This window comes from Alosa alosa, chromosome 19 (genome assembly GCF_017589495.1).
Source record: "Alosa alosa isolate M-15738 ecotype Scorff River chromosome 19, AALO_Geno_1.1, whole genome shotgun sequence".
NCBI lineage: Eukaryota > Metazoa > Chordata > Actinopteri > Clupeiformes > Clupeidae > Alosa > Alosa alosa.
In genome coordinates, this window is record NC_063207.1 from 28,579,302 (window position 1) to 28,600,620 (window position 21,319).

At 41.4% G+C, this 21,319-nt stretch overlaps 2 protein-coding genes across 11 annotated transcripts in view; one reads left to right on the forward strand and one right to left on the reverse strand.

Moving 5' to 3' along the window:
• The first annotated feature begins 138 nt into the window (after positions 1–138).
• LOC125284112 (mitochondrial basic amino acids transporter) lies at positions 139–9,126 on the forward strand. 6 transcript variants are annotated; one of them, XM_048227875.1, is made up of 6 exons: positions 423–815; positions 2,156–2,199; positions 3,228–3,265; positions 3,566–3,758; positions 4,057–4,140; positions 6,748–9,126. In XM_048227875.1, exons 4-6 carry the CDS (start codon positions 3,747–3,749, stop codon positions 7,504–7,506), a joined length of 855 nt encoding a protein of 284 aa, XP_048083832.1. In that variant the 5' UTR covers positions 423–815; positions 2,156–2,199; positions 3,228–3,265; positions 3,566–3,746; the 3' UTR covers positions 7,507–9,126. The 6 variants fall into 6 exon arrangements, with proteins under 6 accessions (XP_048083835.1, XP_048083830.1, XP_048083832.1 ...); XM_048227877.1 differs by having other exon boundaries at positions 3,715–3,758; XM_048227878.1 differs by lacking the exons at positions 423–815; positions 3,228–3,265 and adding an exon at positions 139–256 and having other exon boundaries at positions 3,715–3,758.
• Positions 9,127–10,409: 1,283 nt separating this feature from the next.
• Positions 10,410–21,319, reverse strand: part of fancm (FA complementation group M) — a 62,546-nt gene continuing 51,636 nt past the window's right edge. For 2 of the 5 annotated variants that reach the window (XM_048228618.1, XM_048228616.1), the window contains exons 16-23: positions 20,142–20,228; positions 19,763–19,876; positions 19,151–19,310; positions 17,168–17,274; positions 16,321–16,854; positions 15,735–16,074; positions 13,593–13,887; positions 10,410–11,839 (exon numbers count right to left, since the gene is read on the reverse strand). In XM_048228618.1, coding sequence (XP_048084575.1) covers positions 11,731–11,839; positions 13,593–13,887; positions 15,735–16,074; positions 16,321–16,854; positions 17,168–17,274; positions 19,151–19,310; positions 19,763–19,876; positions 20,142–20,228 — 1,746 coding nt within the window. In that variant the 3' untranslated portion in view covers positions 10,410–11,730. Of the gene's footprint in view, positions 11,840–13,592; positions 13,888–15,734; positions 16,075–16,320; positions 16,855–17,167; positions 17,275–19,150; positions 19,311–19,762; positions 19,877–20,141; positions 20,229–21,319 lie in introns of those variants that run through there. The other 3 variants (XM_048228619.1, XM_048228620.1, XM_048228621.1) reach the window with 3 other exon arrangements.

Consider the following 21,319-nt stretch of genomic DNA (forward strand, 5'->3'; position numbering starts at 1 on the left):
GTTGGGACTGTAAAAAAATAGTCGGGACCGTGGTGAATTCTAGCCCGGTATACCTTAGTGCAAACAGAACATTTTGGATTGCCTGAATAAATCGTTGCCCTACATGCCTACTTCACTACATAAAATATCGCTCATTAAACGTTTCTATAGCCTAGGCTACTCTACCGCCAACTCATGTATTTTTGCATGACGGTACTTTTGGAACGAAACGCTTTGGTCACCCGAATCTAGTCATTTTGATGACTGGTCTGATAATGTGAGTAATCTGGATTAGCAGTGAATAACTTAAGTCATATTCAAAAAGTTACATTTGCAAAGAGTCCATTGTCAACAATTGAATGGACAGTTACATTTCATTTCATTTCATTACAGTAACATTTCATTTACGCGGAAGCCGGTAAAAGTATTGGGAATGGCTGACTAGCCAAGGGAGTTGTCCCCGATACAGAGTAGCGATTGGACCATTTGCTTCCTCAAAAAGGCAAAAGTAGCCTCCTCCCGCAAGCTTGTCTCGTCACCAAAATAGATCAAGCGACCTTAGGTTGTGGCTGCCCAGCTCACAGGACACGTTGGTTAGGTTGTCAACGGGCACTGGAACTGCAGGTTTGCACAGTATACAGAGTCATATAGGCCCTACAGTCGTAAAGAGACACAACAGTGTGATTTTACTGCTAGCTAATTCAGCTAGTAAGTGTGAAGCAACGAGTCGGGTTTCATCAACCTCGAGAAGAACTTTGATTGGACGGACGAAAACTTCAGAAACTATTCATTCTAAGAAGGAATGGCTCTAGACTTTGTTGCAGGCTGTATTGGGGGTAAGTTAAGGTTTAATGTTAACTGAGCCTTTTTACCTTTTAGTTCGGCTACCTATCTAACATTAGTCGGTTTGAGATGAATGGCTAAATCGCGCTTCACCTGCCCCTTAGTCAGGAAGCTAGATTTGCTAAATGGCAAGTTGAGCTAATTTCTCAACTTGAACAAATACATTCGACCATTAACATTAACGTGATATGTAATTTACGATGAAATTATAGAATCGATGCGCAAATCTAGATTGTAGGCCATCTTAACATTAAACACTAGGCTAGTTGATAGGCGTCATTATTATCCAATATCCACGTGGACGTTGGAAATGATTGTGCTTCATAAATATGTGATTCTAGTTTATTAGTGTGTACTTAGTTGTTTGTCCGTCAATTTGGAGGACAAGTAATAGGAATTAAATAAACGTTTCTTTATAACGTTGGAATGGAAAATTACTGGCATATCAATCTGCCTCATTTCACCCAGAAATATATTATGATGCTAATTGAACATAGGGAGATGGTTCAAAGCCCGTTCTGTGGCAATCTGTCATGCAAATATCGTATTCACTTTCAGACATTCAAATGCATATAAAAAATAAAACCCAGGCACAAGCATAGACTACCAAAAATGCTATCTTTGCATCGTTTCTTGCCCAGAGTGCTGCGTTGCTAGAGTTTCTCGGTAATCTCCGTGTCCAATATTTTTTTTCCGCCGAATTTGTGGAATTCTTAATCCTTATCTTGTTTTTACCACAGTCACGGCATACAGTGTTTTGTCCGATCCATGTCTCTTTTTTTAAAGGAATAAAGTAAGATAGCAAGATTTGGTGCACTTTATTCTCTACTATGATGTCCTTGGTAAATCTTTAATTCAGATACCTTCTAAAAACACATATAGTTTGCGCAAAGAGTTTGCTCACAGTGAACTTGTTGGTTGACCTCACCTGATCAGTCCTCTCGGGGTTGCCACATTTCTTTAGTGACGCAGCTGGGATCATGTCAGCAGTTCTCATTTAGCAGGGTCAAGGACTTCCACTGCAGGTAGAGGCTACACGGGGGCTTGCCTCATTCTTCAAACAATATTGCAACACATTTTGTATGCTTAGACTTCAGTCTCCAGTAGTATTCTATCTGATCTTTCTTGAGTCAGTGGGCTTAATAGGTATTATTACATTATTACAGTGTCAATGTTTATGGTCATACCAGTTATAATATGACCGATACAGATATCTAAATTCCTCTGTAGGCTAAGGTTGTTGCCTGTTATCTTGGGCCTAGGCCCCTTGCTTTAAAGTTTGTCCAGGTGCAGTTATTCCCATTTGCAATAACAGAGCAATTTTCTTTTTCAGGTGCTGCTGGTGTGTTGGTGGGACATCCATTTGATACTGTAAAGGTGGGTTTTCATGTTTCATTTGAGCATTTTAATGTTTCAATGCACAGTGATGTATTTTGTTGAGAGACTGATTTTGGTCCCTTTGGTGTATACAAGAGCAAAAATGCAACTGATATAATTATGCACATGTTTATCAAACATTGGCACTATGTTTTACCTATCAATAGTTGTTTTTTTCATGAGACTTATTTTAGTCAGTGACAAAAAAAAAAACTGCACAGTGATCTCTGCTGCCATCTCAAATGGATCTGGGCAGATCATGGCCAGATCAGACCCATTTAAGAGCCAGCAGCAACTCTGTGGGTGGTAGTTTCCTGGAAAACTAGCTAAGGGCCCCCTTTCACTGGGTGGTTTAGCACTTCTCTGTGGTTACATTGAACCTATGGCTGGTATTTGCCGTTACAGTCGGTGGTATGTTAGACCATTTCAGAGAGAGCCTGTGAGCAGTGCATGCAAAGACCTGCTTGCTGTTATGTATTTTTTCTTTGGTATGTTGATGACATCAGAGCTGCAGAATGCAAGAACAAGGAGCTCTACCATGTACAGTGATGCTAAACTTTTTACTCTCATCCTCTGCTACAACTTGCTCACACTCTTTGCCTACCTGCCTTTATTTACTTGGTTCCAGCTTGTTGGCTAGCTGTTGCAAATCGCCATTGAGAGCTTGCATGACAGTGGAAGTTGTTAGCACTCACACAGCTTCTCTTGCAAGGCTCTGGGCAGGTTGTGCACCTGACTACTTGACCTGATTATAACCCAACTTTTATTGTGCTGCAGTCTTTCTGACACCTCTTTGTTTTTGCATGCTGCAGCATTAAACCACCAATGCACCCAGTCCAAAATATCATAATAGGTTGAGGGGAAATCAATGGGTTTTCAGAGCAATGTTACTGAAGCACTCCGCTCCAAGTCAGTGGAGAAGTATAGAAGGCTCCCATGATTGCGTTCTGAAAGCTCTAATAGTGTTGTGCATTTTAATGAACATATTTTAGGAGTCTGTATTTTTGAATATGTTCTGTTGACTCTAGGATCCCCCTGTATACAAGATGCCACATCCAAATACCTGGTAATTTAATTTTGAATAACTATTGTTTTTTTGGTTATTTGATTTGACTCATGATTTGGTGGGATTCCCAATGTGACAATATATCAGTGCATTTATTTTTTGAAGTATGTGACTTTCAATTTACATTTTTCAAAACGGGTTTTCTTCTCAACCTTTTTATTTCAAGCATTCTGAAAGTAACTAAGATTATTTCTCCCCCCTCCCTTCAAAAAAACTTTTAGTTTTCCTTTGTTAGTTGGGCAGTTACTCTTCTGTGGTGATAGTTTTAGGTCTCTCTCTGACATGAGTTTCTGTACCTAGCCATGGAAGGTCTGCATGTGGAGAAGCATTACAGGGCCGAGGCCCTAAGGGCCAAAGCTCCGTGATCTCCTGATCTCCAGCATTTGCATCGATGCTCTGACCCCTGTTAAGGGGGAAGTATTTAACAGCACAAGTGTCGTTTGTTGTAGATGAGGGTGAGGGATATACAAGCTCTGCACGGATGTGTGACCTAGTAAGTACGGTCAAGGTCAATTCCTCTGTTTCCCCCAGTGTTTTGAGATTTGTGATTTGTGACCTTAAACAGCGAGAAATAAAAAAAAAATATTCTCTTTACTTTAACTCAATGTTTGGTGAAGTAGAATTGTACCCTCCCATTTTACCCATTGCTGAAAGCCTGTTCTTATCTGGCTGTTTCAAATACTAAACTGCATTTGAGTTATGTTGTCTATAAAATTTAATAATTAAGCACAGTTAATTTAAAGTTAAATAAACTTGGACATAGATTCTAAGAGTGTGTTTTATTATTATAGGTCAGGTTGCAGGTTCAAAGTGTGGACAAGCCTCTGTACCGTGGAACATACCACTGCTTCCAGTCCATTGTGCGTCAAGAGACGGTGAGTAGAACTTTCACATCATGCCCGAACTGATTGAAGGACAAAGGCAGCTCTTAAATTGTTGATGCACTTGCCTCATGAGAAGAATAGGGTGTAGGATGATGACCAAATTGCTTATTAGCCTTGAACAAATGGAATATTCCATTGATGGTGATGTAAAACATGGAATGGGCTGTAGAATGCTACATTCTCTAGCTTCACCTGGGGCTTATTCAGATATACTCAGGGTTCCTACGCAGTATGGAAAATCTGGAAAAGTATGGAATTTGATTTTAGTAATTTCCAGGTCTGGATAAGTATGGAAAAAAGAAACAAGGGTATGGAGAAATATTTGTGTTTCCAGACTATTGCATCTACAGTACTAATCACTTCACTCAGGTCATAATAAACCATTCCTACTGTTGTGTAGCTTAAGATGTCAGTCCACATCATCAAGATACAATTGAATGGGGGTCCTCAGAAAAAAATCTCCCACAAGGGGACCCTGGTACCAAAACCAAATCGAAAACCCCAGTTCTATGCACGTGCCCTATACCTAGCTCTGCTATTTTCGGCTAAAACACTGGTAGACTTTTTTGATTTTGTAAAAGTTACCAAGACATGGATACTGCATTATCTGATAAACAAATAATACTGTTTACGGTGATTTCTGAGGCCTTTGCCAGCAGTGCACTAGTCTCCAACATATGTAGTATGCTGTATCAAATGTAAGTGCACCTTCCAACACAGCACTTCCCCATCGAAAAGTATCCAACATTGGGCAAGTGTTTTCTGAGGGCTAACAAGTTAATAATAAACATTATTATACAGCTCTTCACAATGCTAGTAGAACACTCCATTGACAATATCTAGAATGCGGTCAGAAAAATCTACAGAGAAGTTTGAACATTTGAGTATGGAAAAAGTATGGAATTTTGAAATGGAAAATGTGTAGGAACCCCGTATACTGAATTTGTAGACTACTTAATTGCCAAATGAATTAATTTGTCAGAAAAGCCTTTTAAAGTTGAATTATCTGCTTTACTTGCTGATCTATGACAATAAAATGAATATATTTGGCATGCGGACAAAACGAGGCATTTGAGGATGTCATGTCGGGCTTTGAGAATCACTTCTTGACATTTTTACACAATTTTCTGTCATTTTATATACCAAAATTGATTAATCCGCTCCATCAGACAGTTTAGATTGAGAATGGGCCTGGGGACCTTTCATTAACTTCCGGTTTCCAATGTATGTAACCAGCACTGAAATGAAACTGAAATTGGTACATTGAACTCTTAACAAAGCTTTTCAGAGGTACAGCAAACACATCTTGTAAACAAAAGTTTTAAATACAGTTGCTTATTCAATTCCAAATTAAATACACGTCCATATAGTTTTACATCAGTGCAGCCATTAGTTGTGCTAAACAGCACTGCTAACTGTACTCTTTTGTCTGCCATCATGTAAAGCCTGCCCCATGCCAGATAAGCGTTAATATTCGGTTATGAAGTGATTCCTGGGTTATTTGGTGATTCTGAAATCATCTTAAATGAAGGGTCTCCAGATGGACCTGCAGGTTCAGATTCATCTGGGTTCACACTATTATATCAGTTGGTATAGCATGAATAGTTATGGATATTCTGTTTAGGGCTGCACAATTAATTGGTTTTTAATCGAAATCGCAATTTTAAAGCAACACAAAAAAGTGTTTTGTACCCTAAAATAATGTTTCCAAAATCGTTTCAGTGGTTCATCAACTCGTAACAGGGTGAACAGCACTTCAGCATTCGCTTTGCGGCCCTCTATCAGCTATAACCGCACTATGTAAGTTTGCCAGATCGGATAACGGATCTGTAGTTGATGGAATGAGACATAAGAAACTACAAATTTGACTTGCATCTGAAGTCGCAATACATTGTACTTTCATAAAGTCATGCAACATATTCTACCTTGTCTGTGGACATTGTTATTTGCAAAGCCGGTGCTGGATAAACAAATAGTGCGTTTGACAGAGGAAAAGTTCTTTGGTGTTGCTTTAACTAATGCAATTGGCTAACTATTAGCAGCAGAAGTGTAGTTTTAGTATTTTTGTGCTACACAACTGCTGCATGTTTTGTGTTCACTGACTGCCATTAAGCCCACAAGGAACAAACTGGCCAGAGCACGAGGTATGTTCTCATCCAAAAGGGTGAACACCACGTTGTACTCTGCATTAACATTTGACCGCATTGGGTGTGCACTGGTGTTGGACCACCATTCAGAGGTGTCCCATTACCTCTTGGCTTGGCAACACAGGGGTCAGCATAGCGCAGTGCTACTTTCAGACAAGCTTCAGTAAGAGTCATAGAGGTTGGGTGACATCGGTGAACAGGGTCATCAGTGACAGTGGTAAAAAGCTAAATACGGCAGCAGGGATATCAGAAACACTGTATCTTCTGCAGTATTTCACATCAAAGATACTGTAGCCAGGGCTGTCCCCTGAAACTGTCCTTTTTGGTTTGTTTTAGAAGTAGAAAATATACTGTACTTCTTCAGAAAGTTAAATATTATGCAAATCTCAGCATTGGGCTGCCGTTGACTTCAGCCGTTGTCCCTGTTTTAATTGTTTATGTGTCCTCACAGGTCTTTGGCCTGTACAAAGGGATCGGCTCACCAATGATGGGGCTGGCCTTTATCAACGCCATTGTGTTTGGTGTCCAGGGCAACGCCATGCGCCGGCTGGGCCACGACACACCCCTCAACCAGTTCCTGGCAGGTGCAGCGGCAGGGGCCATCCAGTGCGTGATCTGTTGCCCCATGGAACTGGCAAAGACACGCATGCAGACACAGGGCACGGGCGAGAATAAGAAATCGGCACGGAAACTCTACAAGAACTCCCTGGACTGCCTGGTACGCATCTACCGGAAGGAAGGCTTTCGCGGGATCAACCGGGGTATGCTGACGACAGTGATCCGCGAAACGCCGGCCTTCGGGCTCTACTTCTTAGCGTACGACACTATGACGCGGCACCTGGGCTGTGAGCCTGAGGACAGCTACATGATCCCCAAGCTGCTATTCGCTGGCGGCATGTCGGGCATCTTCTCCTGGCTCTCCACCTACCCTGTGGACGTCATCAAGTCCCGGCTGCAGGCCGACGGCGTGGGTGGTGTGCACCGCTACAGCGGGATCGCGGACTGTGTGCGCCAGAGCTGGGCGCGGGAGGGCTGGAGGGCGTTCACACGGGGCCTCACCTCCACCCTGCTTCGCGCCTTCCCCGTCAACGCTGCCACTTTTGCCACTGTGACTCTGTTTCTCATGTACATGCGTGACGATGGGGGCGCCAACTGTGAGGTGCCGCCCCAGGCCCTTCAACAACAGCAGGTTCAGCCCACCAGCCTGTGAGACTATGTGTGAGTGTGTGTGCGCGCGTGCTCTAGAGCACCCTCTAGAGTGTGTTACAGTCCTTGAGTGATGGTGGACAGATGGGGGACCTTAGAGAGGTTACATGGATGTTTTTATGTCTGCAGGTGAAGTCTGCATGTAAATACAAAAGTGTCCCTTTTTTCTTTTATTTCAGAATTACTTTTTTTATTATTATTTCCTCCCCAATTCAATCTTTAAGTTCAGCCTGTCATTTGTTTTCTTTTATAATGGTTGAGTTACAGTATTATGTGGGTTGTCAACAAGATCAACAGAATGTTTTGAAGTCACTTTAAATCACAGGAAAGAGAAAGGGAAGTAATAAGTGGAGCACCACTGGGCTTTAGTGAGTAAAGTACATATTGGACATGTATGTAGTCAACAGGTAGGCTGAGGCACTGTCCTTGGTTCATGTGAAAGTGGATTATTGAAATGAATGATGGAAAATGTGTTAATCTGTGAACATTTTTAGAATATTTAGTAAACACTTCTTTTAAGGATTTCTTATGAGTTACTAGGTGTGTGATTTGGATATTTCCAAATGTCAGATATATAACTGTTGCATGTTTTTTGTTTTATGAGAAGAACATTTATTTTCATAGAGTAACATTTAAACTCTTTAGTATGTGCACGTAGGTGCCTTTCCTCCACACATGAGAACACAACTAAAGCTTTCCTATTTTCTTGTTTACTATGGAATCCTAAGGATTTTAAGTAATTTTCTGGACTTAACCCTGATAGCCCAGAAGTTCCCTCTCTGTTTTTTCTTTCTTTCTAATTCAATTCCCCCCCCACTGGAATTTGCTGTCACATTCCACAGTTGGGTGTGGTCTGCTGTTTGAAGTCAACAACTGCACTTTTTTCTATGATTTTTGACTTTCAGATGTGTCAATCACTGTAGTGCAATTACTGGAAATCACAAGGGAGCACTTGATGTCAATCATTTAAGTTATGTGTCAAAATACATAGTGTTTTGGTAAGCGTGGATAATTTAGAGATTGAACGTTTGACGAAATTAGCCCAGTGTGATGAACTGCATTACTGACTAGAATGGCAAAGTACTGCAGACTCTTACAAGATTATTCAAAGATCTGTTACCATAGAAACTGAGGTCAAACTGATTAGTTACTGTAAATACAATTGTATTCACGTCATCATGCTCAGAACATTCTGCATTTGTTTTATGAAAATAATCTTAAAACAATCAATTCAGCACCTTAAACCAACAACACTTCCATCTGACAGTCAAATGCTGCTCACACGATTGTGTAAACAATAGTACATTTCTTTTGTATTTGAACATTTTGGTTGTTCCACATTAATTTATTGTGATGCGGTCATAATTGACATGAAAAATTCTTGATGACAGAAGATTGTTCGTATAAAGCGGTTATTTATATAGCACTACTTGGTTTTGTATGTGTTACATCAAGGTCAGGGGTAAGACTGTGTAAAGGAACATTTGCAAGGAAGGCCAAATCCGCAAGCAACTATATATTCTTTTTAATCTTTATTTCTGCCTTTAGTAGGGCATTAGTAGTCCACTTGTATCATACCAATCTGTTGTAAAACAAAGGCTGAATAAAGCATATTAAAAATGTACTTTCATTGATCTGTTATTACAAGTATGTTATGCAGCCATTTCCAGTGAACTAGTGTAAAACATCCTATGCTTTTTTTTTTATAATCTAGTAAAAACTAAATGGGTAGTAACTAAACTAAATGGCACTTCATAGATAGATAGATATTTACCATTACAAATGAAGAATGTTTTCTGTCACCCCAACAGTTAGAGCTGTATAGACGTCTGACGGTAATACTGCGTTACATTGTACCTTAATGCAACCTTTACACAGTAAACTTGATTGTGTTTAGTTGCCTGTGCAGAACAGCAGCAGAGATGCTGATGATGTCTAGATAGTATTGGTGGTAAAAGAGCGCCCTCATGTGGTCTAAGGGTTTTTGTTGATGTCATGTCTGCATACCTATTTTTGTTAAAGGCACAGTCAGGGATTTCACAGGAAGTGGCGTTTGTGTTTGTTAACATTCATTAGCAGACACTTTTGTGCAAAAAACTCCATACATTATATTTTAACCAAGGACCAAACTAAACACACCAGAGAGGTAGCTCACCCCTACTTTCATTATTCCCAGAGAAACCCCATGCAGGGTTTTGTTTTTGTTTGGGGGAAGGCTGCTCCAACTTCGTTTGTTTCCAGTTTTCGGGGCCTGGGCTGCCTACAGAGACTTTTTTTAACAGTGTAATTACTGAATGTGACAAAAAATGTTATGGGCTTGAAATTGTGTAAAATCCCTGACTGCGCCTTTAATTGTAGTGGAACAGCACAATTTAGAGATGCACTTATGATAGATAGATAGATTACTTGATTCATCCCCGAAGGGAAATTATGGTGTCTTATGCTATCTAAAGCAATCTTGTATTAAGTTGATCTTGAATCTTGGAATCACTACGTTCTTGAATGTTTTTTTTTTTTGGTACTGCATACAGTGCATATACATTTTAATGTGTAACAATTACTAATACTTACCTTATGTTATTATCTTTTCCATTTCACTGGCTTGCATGACTGGCAATAGAGAGAAGCCCTTAATACAGCCTCGTCATGTAATGAGGAGGGTCTGTTTCTCAGTCTGTTTGAGTCTGACATGTCTGCCCCCTGGTGGAATTGTTGAGAACTAATATTCATTGCATTGACAATACTTTCTTTCACATTTGAGATTTTTTCCCCTTCCTTTTGGAGTGTGACCAATTTTTGATTTCTATGCACATCTGAGATTCAAATATTTGGTCAACATCATCAGCTTATCAAAATTGTGTACTACAAGAAGGTATACCAGAAATAATTACAACCGCAGGGATTGGATGTTTATAAAGGATTTTGCATATTTATTATTTTGTGTAAATTGTACAAAAGCATGACTAGAAAAATAACGTATTAATAACAAACCAGACAGAACCCACTGGATAATCATTCATGTCTGTATAAAAGCAAAACTCTGAAACATCTTATTTCCAGCATACAGCTGCACATACGTAGCCTATGGTCATTTTTTAACATTATTCACACAACGCCAAGGGTAATATAACAATATTTGCAAAAAGCCACTATTTTCAAGTGTTAGTTTCGGCTGCTTCTTCAATGTCAGGTAAATAGCATAAAGTGCGTATGATTAAGGCTCCAGAAGCAGCTGTTTAACCAAATACTGGTCATATGAGTGTCCTATTCTTTCTCTTGCAGAATAAGTCTGTTTGCATGCATTCCAGATTAAGAAAATGTCAATGTTATTTATACAGGCTATGCTGACTGCCAAAGAGTTCCCCAAAGAATGAAGTGATTGTTTTGGTTGCAAACTATGTGTTCCCTGAGATTAGTTTATCTTTCTGCGAAACATCTGAAGCAAACACAGAAAGCAGCCAGAAAATGCAGAATTAACAATGATACTGTTGGAACACACCACAGGTAAATGTTAAAACATGCCTAATTGTCCAAATATCTGGTGTCCAGCAATAGATTAGAGAACTGGGTCTAAAACCGAATGCCGGGCTTCTTTTGTTTTTGGACTTCTTTTGTTTCATGATGGGTTATTATCGAAGGCATACTCATTTCCAAATGGCTCACAATCTGATATTAACCACCAGAGGCACTCTGATGTAGATGCTTTGAGCTCAGGAAAATTCAGTAAATACAGAGTATCGCTTGGGGTTGGGGTGCACCAAGTGGGTATTGAGCAGAACCTCTGGGGTACACACACACGTGCACACATTTACACAGAACATATACACAGAAATGACAGTCTGTCCCTGAGGATGGAGCACAAATTGTGTTCCCAAATGGAGTCTTTGATTCTGTGATGTCCACCCTGAGCACTGAGCAACATCTTTTGGGAGCACATCCTTTGAGGAGCACAGACAAACTATTCATTTAGCAGCAGCTCAGGTTGGGTAGGGTATGTAGACTCAACACAAGCAATAAGCAGCACTTGAGTGTGCATTGGCCTGACCTCTGGGAGCCTTTAGTGTTACTTCCTTTTAAAGATATTTAGTGTATTTCCTGAAGAGGGCACCCACACCATTAAGGTGTGTTAAGGTGTACACATACTCAGAGTTGAGCCTCGGCTCTAGCAGTGGGGTCACACACACACACACACGGAGTGGGCTGGGGTTCTGTGGGTCCACTCTCCACGTTAGCGGGTGGCCATCAGGGACACATCACTGGAGTAGCGCAGACAGCGATAGATCTCCTCTGCCCGGGAGCGACTCACACATGCTCCTTTCTGCAGAGCCTCCAGAGAACTGAGACACACACACACACACACACACTTTAATTATTTTATTTGGAATGACCAATACTTATTAAAACAACACAGCATCCAAATATTCACAAAGAGCCTGTTATTTTTCACCTGACTATACAAACACTGTCCTAATAGTCACAACCACATGAGTAAATAAATAAATAAATAAATATGTATGTTAAGGATAGAGATGACAGCATCCAAACATGCAGCCTGCCTATGATTGTTGACACAGAACGTTATTTGGTTATTTGCTTACAGTTCTTTTTAACTCAGTCTAGCAATTTGCAAGAGTCTGTGAACATGTACTAGACTACCATAAATGAAGACGATCAGTTTTGTGCTGTAACCACACACACTAAAGTATTTGTTAATTGCTGGTATTTTAGCACTTTCTCAGAAAAACATAAATCCATGTAAGTATCAAAGCAACAACCTACTTCCAAAATCAGAAAGCTTTTAGAAAGTTCATCAACAACTACAATGTCTTGGGGTGTTTGGGGAATCTCTAAGGACCTGCGTGGTCATTCAGATTTGTAAACCAGTTCAATTGAACAGTCTTATGTGTGTAATGTACTTTGTCCAGAAACGTTGCGCAGTTCTTTGGCTGTAAGGTTTACCATGCGATCGTAGCGTGCGATCACACACACACACTCAAACAAACAAACACAAACAAACATAGACACACAAAACATGACAAATTAAGAAGGGAACAGTGAAAGGAAGATAGGAATGAGAGAAAGAGGGAAACAGTAAAAAGAAGATAAATGAAAGAAGGGAAAAGATAAAGAAAAGAGTGGGTGAGTCACAGAGGACAGAGACACATACACCGAGTGAGACTGACCGATGTAATCATACCAAACAGTCATCTCCATTTCACCATTACCTCCACAGTGAGAGGAATGAAGTAGAGCAACCAGCAGATGTGCTCTGATACACTTGGGTACATCATGGTGTTGAAAATGATACAGTTCGTTTGAAAAACAGACAGATGTAAGATAACGAGGATCGTATTTTACACCATTACAGGTCAGGCAGAGAGAGGCCCTGATATAAGCAGTTAGACGCTCACCCACAGACTATAGGAGAGAGGCTCAATTATTATCATGCATTTCAGAATCACTGTATGTGGCCTCGAGAGATAAAGGCTCAGTTTTCACCTTTTCATTTGTTGATATTTGGATATTAATGCCTGTATGAGGCATCTCACAAATAGCAGATTACGAAAGTATTATGAAGTAACGTTCCTGGCTGAGTTACATTACTAGTGATATCTCACAAGCTGATAAAAAGGTGTACCTTAACCTTAACTTACCTGTACTTTTGAGGAAAAAAATTAACACAATCTTCATAGTTAACTCATTGAATGCCAAGCCGTTTTTGGGAGCTTTGTCCTAGAGTGCCAGCAATCTAGACCATTGTTGATGATTTTTGTACAGCCACAGCATATTCTGTGTTATAGTGCGTATAGATTGTGCGTTTTCATGAGTTTTCGATCGTCATATATTTCATTTCCATTAATCACAGAGTTCCCAAAATCACATATAAGGTGTGTTAGAGTGTCTAGTTTCATAATTAAAAAAAAAAAGCTAAAAACGTAATATTAAATGTTTGGCACTCAACGCATGGGAAGGAAAAACGTAATATTACATTTTTGGCACTCAATGAGTTAAAAGTGTAATGTGGGTGGTCTCACCTAGTTTTGATAAAGGGGTCTGCTAAATACAAAGTGAGAATGTGGGTGTTCTCACCTGTCGACGAGCTGGGCGACGGATGGAAAGTTGTGGCACATGTTGAGGGCGTTGATGTAGCTGACGCAGGGTAGCGTCAGGTAGAATTGCAGCGCTTGCTGCTGCTGGTGACCTTTGACCTCAAGGGGCACGCTAATAGCCTGGCCTTTCCTCTGCTCCACACGCGCCAGCTCGGCTAGCAGGCCAGCGGTGTCCTCGGCCCCCGTGCTGGACAGTAGCCTGATGCCCGCCTGCACCAGCCCCCCCAGCGTGCTGTCATAGTAATGCGTGCGCTGGAATGGGCGAGATGCTTCTCCTGAGGACGACAGAGCTCAACATCAACCTAAGTGGTTTTCACTTGAATTTGTTTGATAGGATTGCATATTATGCCATCAACACTTTAGACAACTACAAGTAAAGATAACTTGTCATTTTGATATCTAAATTAGAAAAAAAAGACATCGATTGAGTTATGGTGAGATTGTGATCTGACTTTTCACTTTAATTTGCCACCATTACTCTTATGGAGGAGAAATCAGATAAAAAAGTTCTTAATTTCTTCATTTTGAACACCAAGGCTCAACGAATTTTCTAATTTTTAAGAATCCATTCTCTGTTGGTCGAAAAACAGCCAACTTGGTCGGTCTTGTTATCTTAATGAGAGAAAAAAAAAAAAAAAGACACTGACACCAACACTAACAAAACAAAACAAAAAAAACATGATAATGGTCGCACGGTGAATTTGTGGAGTCACGAAAGACTCTTGGCGACTGCCATGCTTTAAATATGCAAAGTTGTGAAGTGGGGCGGATGAGCATTGGTCTCTGCTCCAGTGGAGGAGCCCTGCCTCCCTACATGTGCCTCCAAGAGATGCACTGCCAATGACAGCCCTCGTACAAGCCTCCTACAGACCCATACACACGCAGAATTACCTCCAGAGGCCTCGCGTGGTGAGGCCATGAACAAGAAAATGAACAAAGTCACCTTCAAGCACTGACAATGAGAGCTCCCCCCAAACTCTACAGACCTACTAACACATCAAATCCTCCACCGCCTCCAGTGGCCTACGGGGGTGGGGATGGGGTTGCACTGGACCTCTGGTGCTGACCGGTGCTGACCTAACCTCCTCACCTCCACTTGCCCTCCTTCCTCACCGGACTCCACTCAGAGGCACAATCTACTCCTGCAGGGGCAAAGATTACGCCAATGCCAAGATTTAAAGAGTCAGTTTCTCAGACAGGGATTACACCTAGTTCTGGATTACAATGGGTTTAAACCGCTGTTCTCGGACCAGAAATAGCATGACTGTCCTAGTCTTGCATTAACGTCTGTCTGGGGGCCTGGGGCCTAATGGTATTAAAGGGTGGGTTTCTACTGTAAAAGTCCCCATCTGGGAAGAGCTTTAATGGCACATAACAAGGTAATTTCCTCACCTGAAGAGTAACACTTATCTCCATCTATATCTCCATCTTTATTGACATAGCGTCAGCTCTGACACCTAGCTTTGTGTGTTGCGTGTCAGAGACAGGCTGACCATATGCATATGCTCTCATATACTTTGAGAGAGTTAGTCACTGCTTTCAAGCAGACTGAACTGAAGATCATAACAATGCATGAGCTCAGAGAAATCCTGAACATATTTAATAAGCTTTCAGACAGATTGAAGCTTTAATCTAAAGAGGTGGTTGAGGACGTTTTTCATACCGGGAAAAGTGATTGCACTATACAGGGGGCCGGTAAAGCAAAATAATTTCTCCAGTAGTGTTTTTTTATAGCAGTTTTTATCACAAAATCCCCAGACAGAAAATGAAGTCACCACATGTCCTCTTGCATGGGCAATTAACTACTGCAAGCAGCTAACTCTCTTTGCATTGAACACTCATTATAACTGTTATTAAGATCTGTGAGACCATTTTTAGCAATCTTTTTCTCTGGGAATAATTTATGTAAGAGATAATGGCCGACAGCAGAAAACAATATATTTTCAAATTGGTAATGTGGCCATGAGGCGAAGCGGAGGGGGAAAAACAAAACATCATGTTCTGTGACAATTGCAATGGTAATGTGACAACTGCACTACCCTATCCCACCCGTAGTGTTCTATTTATATTTATACATGTACGCAAACTGCATTTCGTGGTCTCTAATCTAACCTAACCTTACCTGGGCGTGTTCGGTCAGCCTCCAGGATGAGGCAGACCCTCTCGAACAGGCCCTGCAGGCTGTGCATCCGCTCCAGTAGCCTCTTGCGGTTCTGGGCCGCCGCCACCTCTCCCTGGGTCTGCCGCTCCACTGCCATGCGGTTGCTGACCACGAAGTCGCAGCCATCGAGTGAGCAGACCTGTGCCGTCACACCATGCCGCAAACGCAGCGCCGACACCACCTCCGGCCCACTGGAGATACACCGGCTGTCCACCAGAACACACACCGGGCCAATCGCCGACGGAGACGGGCTCGGGGACGGCCCGAGACTGTGCCCTACAGACAGGAGGGAGTTGCCAGCCTGGACACATGTTTGTATTTATATTATTAACTAAGTATTAGTATAGAATATTTATATAATACAGTGAGGGTGTGCCCCTGCTCATATATACATGCATAGAAGATTTATTTATTTATTTGCTTGTTTGTTAAGTCACATAAATCCCTATTGTAGTCACAGTGGTATTACTTTGCTTTCCACACTCAACCTATTTATGGGCTTAAGCTCTAGCTATGCCAAAATTATCAAAATATGATTTGCTCATACTTGTAGTTTGTCTCGTAGGGTGGAGGGCATCACGTCAAAGTCCAGCTCCTCTGAGAGCCGTGCCTGGTTCTGAAGCCTCTGGCGGTTCCTCTCCTCCAGTGGGTTCAGCTGTGGCTTGGGCCCATGAGAGCTGGACTTCCCCACCACAGCAGAGGGTTGTGGGGGAAGTAGAGGCGTCTTGAAGACCGACAGTTGTTGCTTCTCTTTGGCTGCTTCAGGGGAGGCTGGGGCAGCCTGCTTCATGGGTAGCCCACCCTCTCCTTGCTCCTCATCACTGGAGTCCTCCATCCGAATGATCCGTGAGCGTTTCGTTTTCCTGGCGGGTTCGGGAATCGGCTCTCTACCCCTGGCCTCCCTGAACTGAGCCTTGCGCCGGGTTGCATAGTTCCTCCTGCCATCCACATAGGAGTCTTCACCAATGAGCTCTGCTAACTTGACCTCCTCCTCCTCTCCTTCACTGCTCCCCATCATTTCCACGTCGCTGCCATGCACCACGAAGCTGTCCTCCGCGTACGACTCGTCCTGCTCGGGCACCTTCAGCACACAAACAAGATGCTATCTGAGGCCAATTACACAACATCTGCAGACTCTAGACTAACACAATGAAGTCGATTGGGCGCATCTATTAAATGTTCTCTATTAAAGCTCAAGATCAGGTTTTTTTTTATAACATTTTCAGTCAGGCATTATCATTGTAGGACAACATTGGATTACCAATAACATAGTGACGTAGTGAGAGTAGTTACGATGTCTGTCAAGTCAAGTTTATTTATAGCGCATTTCATACACAGAGGTCAGTCAATGTGCTTTTTTTCATGGACATGACATTTTCTTCAATGGCCGCTACCTGTGAGAAAACATCCATGTTGTTGGTGGGTTTATACACCATTTTGAATTTGCCAGGGACAGCTGGGCTTCTCACTGACTTCAGGTAAATACCCTGCATCTCAGAATCTACAGACGGAAAAAGATTACCTTGCCATGAAAGACACATACACAAACACAAACCTCCTTTTTCATTTAACTACAGTGTTTCCCATACATTGACTTATTTGTGGCGGCCCACCACAATATCAACATTGACCACCACACAATGATTTTCCAGGTTGTGCTAAATTGTGCTTAAATCTGGTTAGCATCATAATCATGCTGCACTAATTTGTTCAAAACTGTTGCATTTAAGTTAATTCTGCAAACCTACCACCACAAATAGAATTCAATTCTGTGGGAAACACTGAACTGTAAAGCATTCAACCAGGAAAATGCATCTGAATACAGATTAAGGTTTAAGATGAGATCTTCAGTCCATCTTAAATGGCCTTGGGCCTGAAGAAGATGGCAGTGTTTCTGGATCATGTTTAAATATGGTTTCTTCGTTACATGGTACAACTAGAACCAGTATTTCTGGATAGATTGTATAACTGTCCATAGACAATGGTTATTGAAAGTTTTCCTGACGCAGAATAGGGTCTGGTTTTACGTGTCACCTGAAGCCCCGAAGATAATGGCCATACAATACTGCTTTTCAGCCTTGTCCCTTGTGTAAAGATTGTTTGAATATTTTAATGGTAGGTACTATAGATGAGGAAATCCCCAAATTCTTTGCAATTTTACATTGAGGAGCATTTTTTAAATTGTTTTCACAAAGGACCCTAATTCTTTGTTTTTTAATCTCAAGTCATCTCAACTCAGTCATTGTTGCATGTGCATTCTATATGGATCCTGAGTCTGAGCTGAAAGAGTTTATAGTGTCTCTTAGGTGTGTGCATTTTCTCAGTACTGTACATTTGCATTAAGTCCTACTCAGATTATGTAAGGGATAACGGCCGCCGAGGTGTCCTGTTATACGGAATTAATGGACGAGGGCGAGGGACAAAGAACTCCCCGACGCACAGCGGAGCGGAGTCTATTAATTCCGTATAACAGGACACCTCGGCGGCCGTTATCCCACTTATCACCTGGTTGCCACTATAGGCAATAGTCATGCCTTTATAGCATGCAAAGGAAACAAGCGGTTCCGTTTAAAAAGAAGCCGACTTGTTCAGTTTGTTGTACAAATTTATTTGGCCCTATAACAATGATAGCATGGGCAGTTAGCTTGTTTACAGTTGATTTTATTGTTGCGAAGCCTGCTTCCAGCCTCAGCCCTCGGCCTACTATGGTTGTTTTAATTACCATTCATTGATATGGATTTTTTTTTTTTTTTTTACCAGATCTACTTCATAGGTGTCCCGTTATTCAGAATTAATAGCCACCCCACCAGCCAATCAGAAAAGAGTATTTCTTCTCTCCGGGTGATAAAACTGTAATAGCTGATGCATCAGTCATAGAACAAGATGTACCGCATAGCGGTACAAAATATGACTGCCACTCAGTCCTGCACATTCTCTCTGCAAAAAGCTCTAGCGGCGGTCATAATGATTAAAGTTACTTGAACAATAACAATAAGAAGGGTGAGCCAAATTCCTAACAGCCTAACTAATGTGCCATTGCTTTAACTCTTCTTTATGATCAGAGACTAGGACCATACTGCATAGTGGGAATAGGACTAATATCTTAGTTCACTCCTGTTAAACTTGTACTAGTAAATGTTAAACTAAACAGCTAAACTGATTTAGATGGAACAGTCGTTCCATCTAAAATGCCTATATTAGATACTTTTTAGTGTTTAAAGATAAAAAGTATAAACCTTTCTATTATACTTTAACAAGTATTGTTTGATCTTTTTAAAACAGAGAGATCCCATCCTGATTGGGAAGAGAGTGTCACAAGTGAGCGTGTCATCATACATTAGCGTGTTAAACACCATAGTGACACACTGGAAATGTACCGTTGAGGCCCTGGGAGAGGTGGCTGTTGTCCACCACAAAGCCCTCCAGCATCCGGTTCTGCTCTTCATCATCTTCCTCATCTGACGAAACAGACCCATCCTCCTCAGACAGCTCTGCCTCATCGTCCAGGAACTGACGCGCCCTTCTGCGGACTGTCCCCTGGGAAATGTGTCAACATAAATCTCGCTGGTGACTTTACTGATCCTCTGCAGCTTGATGACTACATTCATTGTTGTGAAATCTACCTGGGTCTACCTGAGTATTTCAATCCGATGTTTTTCAGTTTGCTAGCAGAAAAGCACATCTATCTATAAATTACAGGAACGTATGTCTGTCTGTGTGTCAGTGTGTGTGTGTGTGTGTGTGTATGTGTGTTCGAACCGTTCGTCTTTTCGATTTCAAACTTGGCAGGTGTCTTGGTACGGGCATGAGTAAGTGCAGTGCCAAGTTTGCCGTTATTTGGATAAGTAATGCGAAAGATATTGTTAAATATATCGGTAAAAGAAGTACAGGTTGGCTTTGTCCGCTTTACTGTAGCCACTCCCCCTCTCACACAGCACATTGCAGGACCAGAGACAGAGAGACTTCATGAGAAATAGACATTCTCTAACCTTTGATGTTTGCCCTGGGTTGGAATGTTTGGGAGCAGGCTGAGCTCTGGGCTGTCTGAGGGACTTATGCTGGAAGTCATCATCTGATAAGGCCTCCACATCACTCTCCTCAGACTGCAGAAACAGGGCGAGCAACAAACATTCAAATCCTTATTAAAACACCATATTACAGTAGTTGTGAGTATCTTATTAACCATCTCACCTCAGTTGTCACCTGTGTTTGTGTCTAGGTTTATGATCATGATCTACAGTATGAATCACTTAGAAAAGCAAACGTAGCAAGCACCCATGCATGCACTGTAATCAAGAAAGTTATTCCAAAAGCCATGTCTTATTTGAATTAGGTAAAACTGAATCGATATGAAATAATGTAGGTTACCATTGTTACCATGATATTGCGTGGGGCAAGAACACGCTTTCCTATTACTTGTACAGGCGAGTCCACATCACTTAAGACCTTTGACTGCTGTGAGCACACAGAGGAAAAGGATTCAGTTAACAGGGGTGGCATAGAGAGAAAACCATGTATTTATATTCATGAATATGATGATTCAATTCAAATGAATATAAATCATGCATTCATGCAATCAACAGTTAGGTTCAGTAGAGCTATTCATTCATTTCTGATTGGATGACGGGCATTACATGAGTCATCCCGACTGGCGATCTCTCACACACACGCACACAAACACACACTCTGCGTGACGACCTGCGGCACCCAGCCTACAGCTGAATCTCAGCCATAATGATATCACTTATTCTTACATAGAAACACAGACCTGATGGCAGACACACACAGACCTGGCAGACCTAATCAACACAGAGGTGTTGGATATGAACTGCAACTCTCTGCCTGTCTACTGCTGCCCAGCCTTGCTTTGTGTGAATGCAATGAGTTGACGATCATTTTTCAAAATGAAGAGACCACTGCAAATTTTAATATGAACGTCAACTCATTTGAATGTCACTCAGCAACTGTAGGCTGACATCAGAAAGATGTGCAGTGGCCTCTTAATTTTTTCCAGAACTGTAGATGAAAATAATTAGCCTGAAAGCCAGCCCGAATTTAACCCCAACCTTGCTCCTTCGACAAACATCTATGTGCCTATTCATTCACGTGACCCGAGCGCACTGTTGTTTACAGAAAAAAAGCTTCCTAGAAAAGCTAAACATTTAGATGTCGCTATCGCAATATCTGTTGTACAAGATAATGACCGCGCAATAACTTTGCAGAACAGAAAACAGAGATTAAGGTATTTGTCAAGAAGAAGGATGTTTTGACTGTCTACAGGATTCACGGTAGGCTATTTCGTTCGCTCTGATTTGTTAGGTCTATTCAATTTGTGCCGAAGAATTTATCGGTTTAAACACCCTATAATCACATCCAAATGCTCCAGTTCCACTCAAATTCTGAATAGAATGGAGTTGGCTACGTCAGGCTAGAAAAATGATGATTCCAGGCAGCACGACTCAATGATCTTCATCATCATGGTGGTTCAGCAGATATAGAGTGGAGATTGATATAGTGAGAGTAGAGATTGATATAGAGTGGTATAG